Source organism: Nicotiana attenuata, unplaced genomic scaffold, assembly GCF_001879085.1.
Source record: "Nicotiana attenuata strain UT unplaced genomic scaffold, NIATTr2, whole genome shotgun sequence".
Lineage (NCBI taxonomy): Eukaryota > Viridiplantae > Streptophyta > Magnoliopsida > Solanales > Solanaceae > Nicotiana > Nicotiana attenuata.
The window spans coordinates 14,936-24,507 of NW_017674924.1; the positions used below are offsets into that span (position 1 = coordinate 14,936).

At 36.9% G+C, this 9,572-nt stretch overlaps 2 protein-coding genes across 2 annotated transcripts; one reads left to right on the forward strand and one right to left on the reverse strand.

Moving 5' to 3' along the window:
- Positions 1-482: 482 nt before the first annotated feature.
- LOC109219455 (mitogen-activated protein kinase kinase kinase NPK1-like) lies at positions 483-1,436 on the reverse strand. The gene has a single exon (XM_019383915.1). It carries the CDS (start codon positions 1,434-1,436, stop codon positions 483-485), a length of 954 nt encoding a protein of 317 aa, XP_019239460.1.
- A 6,800-nt stretch (positions 1,437-8,236) lies between these two features.
- LOC109219456 lies at positions 8,237-8,935 on the forward strand. Its single transcript, XM_019383916.1, has one exon. The coding sequence runs from the start codon at positions 8,237-8,239 to the stop codon at positions 8,933-8,935; it is 699 nt and encodes a 232-aa protein (XP_019239461.1).
- The last annotated feature ends 637 nt before the right edge of the window (positions 8,936-9,572 follow it).

Consider the following 9,572-nt stretch of genomic DNA (forward strand, 5'->3'; position numbering starts at 1 on the left):
ATACTTTTTCGACTATGGAATATAAATAATTTCTGGTGCGGGTTAAAAGTGAAGAAAGCCTGTCATTTAATGGAAATTCTAAAGAACAAAAAATCACCAAAATACGTACTATATAATGTATATTATGAAGCATAATATGTATTGATAATCTAATTACTCATTCTTCTAAGAAGATCTCTTTAAATACCTTCTTCTACCCAGCATAACTGAATCTAGCTATTCGAAAAAAAGAAAATAATTGAATCTTGTAAACATCATTCAAAAGGAACTATTACATCATGTTATACTTACACATAACTGCTGATTCCATATTAATAAAAGAAAATACAACGTATCCCAGAAGTATCTGGCTATCTGCTAAGGTATATAACGGAGATTACTCATTTTGGCAAGTAATACAATAAAAAAGGATTAATTCTTCAAATAATACTCCACAATACACTATTGTCAACCATCTAAGTACTTTTGCAGTCTTATTTGCTTCATTGTATCCTTAAATTATTTTCAAAGAGCAAATTGATGAAGTCCTTCTCACGTACTGCAGTTGGAATTTTGCAACAAAAAGGATTAACCTTTGCTATCATCCCTTCATGAGTTTTAGGCATCGAATTAGAAATACACATAGCTTGCTGAATAAAAGGAAGCTGAAGTAGTTGTTCACTTGTCCATCTTCTTCGAGGATCATTTATAAAACACCTGTATAAAAAATCTCTAGCAATCTCAGAAACATTACTCGGAATCACAGGATCTTCATTCATTATCTGCCATTGCAAATCTTTAGTATCGCGATAAATCCAAACGCGATTCCCTGTCATCATCTCTGCCACAGTGCACCCTAGTGACCATATATCATAAGCTTTTGCATGAAAACCATACGTCAAAGATTCTGGGGGTGCATATAGCAGAGTTCCCCGATTGCTCAATGGAGTTCCAGTCATATATGCCATTCCATCACCAATTCTCAACGATAATCCAAAGTCAGCCAACTTCAACGTGTGCATGCCACGTTCATTAGTATCGAAAACCAAAACATTAGCAGGTTTAATATCACAATGAACCCACCCTTTTTTATGAACATCTTGAATACCCTTTAAGAGTTGATATGCATAGAAACCTATTTCCACTTCTGACATCTTTCCTCTCTTCGAACTGATCAAATCGTGTAGTGATCCACCACATGCATATTCAAGAAACAGATTATAAGTTGGAATATTATTCTCGATACTTACGTCTGCTCCAAAGAATTGAACCACGTTAGGACTACCTCTTAGAGTTTCCAAGATATGTGCTTCTCTCTGGAGTGAAATTGAACGCCAGAGATCTGTACATTTTACAGCAGCAACTGAAGCACGTAACAAAAACGAATCAATTTTTACTGCATAGTATACTTTGCCGTAAGAGCCCGTACCAAGAACGGAAATTTTTTTCCACTCCATAATTCGTCTTCTTACTTTCTTCTCTCTCTATTAAGCTAAATGAATGATTGTGAAATATAACAAATGGTAGCTAATTTATAGAAAACCCTTAATCCTTATTTGATGTGGAAAAGGTTTCCAATAAGTAGACGTTAAGGTGCTTTTAGTTAGTTTTCTTGGTATCTTTGTATTTCCAAATTGTAAAATCCTACTTTGACGAGGAGAGGGTAATTTCCCCCGTTAGCGTAGTGCTGTATTCCTCTCTACATGGATTTCCTAAATGCACCAATGTGATTTAATTTCTTGCGCATTACTCAACCTTTTCCTAGTTAAATCTTGATAAAACTTTTATTTAGGGTTAATTTAACAACGGCAACTACTAGTAAATAATATATAATTAAAAAGGATTAATTAATTAACGGTATTAGAACATTCATTATTATTTTCTTAACGATAGGTACAATATTTTTAGTTCCTACAACTACATATTACACTCTCAAAAGATTACAAAACATTTATCGTGAACTAAGATATTCTACTTTTTTTATTGGTTAAACTTAAATTTTTTATTTAACCAAGTATACTAATATGTACAAATGACTCATGGGCTCATGAGTCAGCTCTCAGTAATCTCTGTAACTATTCTAATTGTTCCTTATCCAGCTAACTACTATAATTACTAACATTATCTAGTGATAAAATATTTAACACTTTCGAACTTATACTGGGTAACTATTGAGACCATTGAGTTGCTGTTGCCACTTGCCATTCTTCTGACCATAGATATGTAGTTGAAGTATAATTTCTTCGATCAACTGCTTTCTCGTCTTTGGTTTCTGAACCTTCTTGCATTCCTCTCAACTCATATGTTATAGATAGTTGCTACAAATAAGAAGTCAATGATGCCTGCTCTTGCTCTAGAGTTATTAGTTCTCTTGGATGCCCAAATGACCTCCTCATCCCATCCTCTGATTGGTCTCCTGTCTCCTAGCCAGTGTAGCAAAGAGCTCCATATAGACTTTGAATAGTCGCAGCAAAAGAAGAGGTGCTCCAATGTCTCAACTGCATTTGTGTTACATAGGACACAGTCCTGCACCACCTGAATTTCCCATTTCGGGAGCCTGTCCACCATTGATAACTTCTTATGAACTGTCAGCCATAGAATAAACTGATGCCTAGGAATTATTCCTTTCACTAGGACCAAGCTTTTCCATGAGACTTTTGGAAGTGGAGGTGTAAAAGATTGATAGGCCTTCTTGATACTGAACTTCTCTCTATCTTCAAATGCTTCAAGGCGGTCCATAAAATTACCAGATTGAGTAATTCATTTCCTTGCATCAATATCTTCGTAACTAACCAGCTGGCTTGACTTTGAGTTGGTATGTTGTTCAGCTCCCTGTCTTTTATGTATATGCTATGGATCTATTGCGCCCAAAGTTTGTCCTTTTTTCCCAAGGCCCACAGTAGCTTGCAGATTGCAGCTTTGTTCCAGGTAAGAAATTCAATATATTTAATGAGGAATTTACACGGAATACAACTTATTTAATACTTATTTAAATAAGTTACAACTACTTTTAAAAAATTACATAAATGCAATTTATTTTAAAATCTACAACTTTTAATATTCCTAATATATCTTTATTGAGGCTCTCTCACCTAAAACTTAACCTTATATCTCTCTTGAGATTTTATCACAGAACTACATATCCCTACACTCGTTTTAATTTTTCAAAAAACTTCCTTTTCTCTCTCTTCTAGTTTTTTTTAAAAATGATNAATGCTTAGCCTTATGCAGATAGGGAGGCTTAGCTTAGCCTCATGCAAGGATCGAGACAGAGCTTAGTCTCGTGCAATGGAAAAATAGCAAATAGGAGAAGAATATTTCTTAGCTGGAGATATACTTGCGCTTGGCGGCCTGGTTGTTAGTGATTTTGATATGTGTATATTTGCGAATACTCCTGTTCACTGTACCTGCATCCGAAGAAAAATCATGGGTATTGCTGCAAATTGGGAAATTCATCTTCCCTGCGAACTTCATTATCCTAGATTATGAGGCTGATGAACTAGTTCCAATCATATTGGGATGACCTCTCTTGACTACTGGTGATGCAATTATTAAAGTGAGAGAGGGAAAAATGATTTTGAGGGTGGATGACGAGGAAACAGTCTTTAATGTATACAAAGCAATCCAACTTCCCCGCCACTATAAGGAGCTCTCGATGATATCTGTTGTGGAGGTGGATGAGCAAATTCTCGACACGAGTGTATATCTAGACGATTCTCTAGAGAAAACACTTATGTTGTTCGATAGCTTGGTGATTGATGATGAGATTGAGGAGATGGTGCATATCCTAGATGCATCGTGCGCTTACATGCAGGGGATACACCCGCTTGAGCCCCTGAATAGGCCAAGTGGGCCTCCTCCGAAGCCGTTAATTAAGGAAGCTCAAAAATTGGNATATTAATGATATATACTTGTTAATTATACGTACAACAATAGATGTATATTACAATAAATGTGATTGGCATATTAACTGCATATATAAATATATTGTATGTATATAAGTAATATATGTGATATAATCTATTTATATACGTGTATAATATAATTATATACCATCAATATATCATTATTTATAGGATATATGATTTTTTGAAACTGATTTTAGCAGATTTGTTATTGATGGTCTTTATATAATATTTACTTTATTTTCACCAAAAAAATAGTATTGAAAAAGTTAAGTTAAGACACTATTTTAGAAGCAATAAAACAAATGCCGAAAAGGATGATGATAGATTACTATTAGGAAATGAGTGATTGTTTTGATAAGTTTTCCACTCTTTTAGGCTTAAAATATGGCATTATTCAATTGTTTCGGTTGGATTTTGCCAACTGTGGTATAGATAGGAGAAAATCTCTTGTTGTATATAATGTAAATTTGCAACTGGTTGTAATAAATGTTATTTATTCTTATAGGCTTGTAGATATGAAAATTTCCCATATTTAATCCTCCTGCTTCATTAGGTAGACATACTGTACTCCAGGCTATTAGGGCTCTTCTTGAGTATTCATTACTCTTAGTCCATAGAGAATTCCTACATACATTTTGTCACCATTGTCAAGATCTTCTTAGGCAATAGGAACACTTGCGCCCAATATGTCGCATCTCAAAGAGTACACTTTTGATGAGTTGTACTCTATCACTGTATGATAGGAACTTAGTGGTCCAACATTGAACTCTAGCAATTATCTTTTCAACTAAGGGAAGGCATTGGGAAGGTATTGGTGAATAGAAAGCTTCCTTGAAGACAATGGGATACCCAAGTATTTAAATGTCAACTCCCCAATAGTGAAATGCATATCTTTCTTTTGGATTTTCTACTTAAACCAAATGAAAGTTAAATTAAAAAGCATACATATGTGTAAAAGTGATGATATTTATAGTTTTAATTATAAATAATATAGTCTCTTTAATTAAAGATATTTAAATCAATCAGTTCAAATATTATGACACCTTTTAATTTGAATTTCCAAAAAAAAAAAAAAACACTAAAGTTTGGAATATAATCTAGAAGTAAATGTTTATGACTAAGCACTACATGAAAACACGAATCTACGAACGTAGCTGTTTATTTATTAGTGTGATGTATGCACCTGTTGGACTCACTTTCATTTAACTTGTTTTATGAAAATCCAAATGGTTTTTGAAGTATTTATCTTATTTGAATAGGTAGCTACAGCTTAAAGATCAATGAGATTTGATTTTCATAAGCAAAAAAGTTCAAAATTATAGTTAGATAAAGTGTGTATCCACTCCAATATCCTATTTCCAACACATATTTCAAAGTAAGGTCAAGACATATCAAGTCATCTAATTTAATAAAATGAATCACAATGGTTAATGAAGAATGGAAAACTAGAATATTTTATATATCAGTGGACAAGGGCGGAGCTAGAGCATGTTACGGGTTCGGCAGAACCTAGTAACTTTATTCCAAACCCTATATTTGTCTTAAGAAATCTGTTGAATATGTACAAATTATAAATTTAAAACCAGGTGATGTTGGGCATATTTCTATATGTTTTGATGTTACTTTACCCATGTTTTAACCACTTTTTATTGCTATTTGGTGTTAAAAATGCCCAATATGGTTTAATTATTAGTTTTATGACTAATTGAGTTGTGTGTGATGATTTAAGGTGTTTGGAGAGCAAAAATATGAAGAAAAGATGCTCCAACTAGAGGAGAAGAGGGTGGATGTGTCGCATCCAACCTTGGGAAGAAGGTTACTTGGTGCACCCTTAGCAGTGAAGTCGGCCCATAGCACCCCCATAGCATCCGCACCTGGGCAAAGCTGAGATGGAGGAAAAAGGGTGGATGTGAAGCATCCACCCTAGCATGCGAAGCTGAGAAGCGGAGGACGAGGTGGATGCGAAGCATCCACCCCAACATCAATCTCTGTAGCTGATTCAGACTAGGAAAAAGAAAACTTTGGCCCACAACTTTTGGTACGCAATATATAAGCCAAAAACACCTCTTTTAGGACATCTAACATATCGAGAAGGGAGAAAAAGCCACAACAAAGCTTGAAAACCACGGAATTCGTCTTGAGTTCTTACTTTTTCCTTCTTTTATTGATTTTTATGTATTCTTGGGAATTACTTGAAATTGTTACTATGAGCATGCGTGGCTAAGAACCCTATTGTTCTAGGGTCATGGGTGAAACATGAATGTTGATGTTTGAAGTTTAATTTGACGAAGTTGATTTTATCATATTGGGTTGTTTATTTAATTCTGTTTTTAATTATTTTGCTGAGTAGCTAACAGTGAAATACTATCTACGAATCTAGAGTTGAACTCAAAAGTGGGAATTCTATATTGCATATAGAATTAAATAGAGCAAGTTCTTAAACCCGGCATCGGAGAACAGATTCGCAATTAGGATAGAAATATACCTAATTATCTTGCTTGGTTAAAATACAGGAAGTATAAATGCATTTTTGTTAATCTTAATTCCATAGACATATAGGCATTAAGTTAGCTTGAATAGGAGAGTAAGAACTCGACAGATTCTTATGAGAAATATCAACCCTATTAATCAACAATCCAGATAAATCAATTAGTCATTTTAAGCCAAGAACTCAACATGATTGTTAGCTACCGTGACCCTGGAATATTCTCTCCCACTGATTGTCATTCGAAATTGCTATTTGTTTCGGTTGATTTCTAGTTAATTCATTGCTCGATAGTTTATGTAGTAAATTAGTCACTTCTATATTGTGAGAAATCTCTTGAATCAATAAGTTAATTGAGTTTGAATCAATCAATAGTTAATCACAAGTCTTCATGGGAACGATACTCTACTTACTACTTTATTACTTGACGACCGCGTACACTTGCGTGAGTGTTTTTGGTCGCAACAAGTTTTTGGTGCCGCTGCCGGGGACTTAGAAATTAGCTACTTGACTGAGTTGAGCTTTTATTAGTTATTTATTCAAGCTGTAATTTTTAGTTTACCTTGTTTGTGTTAACGCAGGCTCTTCTCTTGAATGCGGAGGAGTAGGAGCGCAAACAATCTCCTTCCTCTTGATCCTGAAATTGAACGAACACTTCACAGAGTGAGGAGGGAAGTCGAAGCAAGAACTAGAATAGAAGGAGAGTTGGACATCGTAGTTCAACCATAGCAAATAGAGATGGCAGGTAATGAAGAGCGTGCAGTGATTGAAGCCGCAAGGCCCAACCTAGCTAATATGACTCAGGCTATTGTGAAGCCTGAGATCACAGGGCATTTTGAACTCAAACAGTACATGGTATAGCTGATTCAGTCCATAGGGCAATACGTGGGTCTATCTCATGAAGACCCGCTGAGGCACATTAAGAATTTCTTGAAAATTACGGACACCTACAATTATCCGAACGTTTTCAAGGACTATGTCAGGTTGACACTATTTCCCTTTTCACTACTGGGGGAAGCTAAGGAACGGTTGTAAAAGGAGCCCGCGAACTCAATCCACACTTGGGATGACCTAGCAAGGAAATTCTTAATCAAGTTTGTCCCCACTAAGAAGACAAAGTCATTGAGGAGTCAGATTCTTGGGTTCGAACAACGGGATGGTGAGACACTTCGTCAAGCTTGGGAAAGATACAAGAAGCTACTCAGAGACTACCCGCATCATTGTCAGACTGATGAGGTATTGGGACACACTTTTGTTGATGGGCTAGATGAGGCATCAAAGATGAATCTTGATTCAGCTTGTTGGGGTAGTTGCATGGCAAAACCGTATAGTGAAATCCAACTCTTGCTAAATAACTTCACTGCATAATTGGCAAGGAGATGGGGATTCACGAAGGGCAATTAAATAGAAAGCAGCCGGGTTGATTGAGCTTGATGACTTTTCAGCCATGAGAGCCGATATAGCCAAATTGGCAAATCAGATGAATAGAATGACAATGCAACAAACACAACAGATGCAACATGTACAACAAATGTCTATTTGCTGCGAACTATGTGGTGACAGTCATATGAGTGACATGTGCCCCATAAATCCTGAATCTATATACTATTTGGGGCAACATAGCAGAGGTCCAATGAATCAGCATGCACAATATGGGAACACTTACAACCCAAATTGGAAGAATCATCCCAACTTCTCATGGGGCGAAAATCAGCCGAATCAGAATCATTATAGACCCTAAGGAAATTTCAATCAACCTTAGAAGCCACCTCAACAGGTAGAAGAGACTACGAATGATTTGTTAAAGAAGTTGTTGCTTGACAATCAACAACTCAGGACCGATTTCAGAAATCTTGAAAGGCAAATGGGGCAGCTAACAACATATCAAAATACTAGACCTGCAGGCGCTCTCCCCAACGATACAGAGAAGAACCAAGTTAATGCAGTTACACTCAAAAACGGGAAGGAACTAGAGGATGTGCCAAAGAAGAGAAAGGACAAGCCTATACCCGAGGGGGAATTGATTCCTAAAGCAACACACGAGTCAAAGAAAGATGAAGCAAGTTCAGAAGCAGTGGAGACTGCAAGGCCACCACCACCTTTCCCCCAGAGATCGCAGAAAAAGAATGATGATCGTATGTTCAGCAAATTTCTCTCTAAGTACACAAAAGATATAGTGGCTCACCAGAGGAGATTGACTGAATTCGAGACAATTGCACTTACTGAGGAGTGCACTTCAAGGGTCCAGAACAAGCTTCCTCAAAAGCTCAAGGATCCTGGCAGCTTCACCATCCATGTGCGAATTGGTAATATTGATGTGGGCCGTGCACATTGTGATTTGGGGGCAAGCATAAATCTGATGCCCTTGTCCTTGTTCAAGCAATTGGGTCTGGGGGCGCCAAGACCAACTACTGTGATGTTGCAGCTGGCTGACAGGTCCATAGCACACCCTGAGGGGGTGATTGAAGAGGTATTGCTGCAAATTGGGAAATTCATCTTCCCTGCGAACTTCATTATCCTAGATTATGAGGCTGATGAACTAGTTCCAATCATATTGGGATGACCTCTCTTGACTACTGGTGATGCAATTATTAAAGTGAGAGAGGGAAAAATGATTTTGAGGGTGGATGACGAGGAAACAGTCTTTAATGTATACAAAGCAATCCAACTTCCCCGCCACTATAAGGAGCTCTCGATGATATCTGTTGTGGAGGTGGATGAGCAAATTCTCGACACGAGTGTATATCTAGACGATTCTCTAGAGAAAACACTTATGTTGTTCGATAGCTTGGTGATTGATGATGAGATTGAGGAGATGGTGCATATCCTAGATGCATCGTGCGCTTACATGCAGGGGATACACCCGCTTGAGCCCCTGAATAGGCCAAGTGGGCCTCCTCCGAAGCCGTTAATTAAGGAAGCTCAAAAATTGGAGCTTAAACCCCTGCCCCCTCACCTTTAATATGCTTATTTGGGTGATTCTGACACTTGACCTGTTATTGTTTCTTCTGACCTGTCTAAATTGCAAGAAGAAAAGCTGTTAAGTGTGCTACGTGAGCAAAAAATGAGCAATTGGGTGGATGATGTCTGACATTAAAGGCATTAGTCCAGCTTTTTGCATGCATAAAATCCTCATGGAGGATGGACACAAGACAAGTGTAGAGCAACAACACCGACCAAATCCAATCATGAAATAGGTG

What these genes read in the sequence shown, in the direction of transcription:
- LOC109219455 (XM_019383915.1), bottom strand. Translation starts at nt 1,436, where the DNA reads ATGGAGTGGAAAAAAATTTCCGTTCTTGGTACGGGCTCTTACGGCAAA.
- LOC109219456 (XM_019383916.1), top strand. Translation starts at nt 8,237, where the DNA reads ATGGGGCAGCTAACAACATATCAAAATACTAGACCTGCAGGCGCTCTC.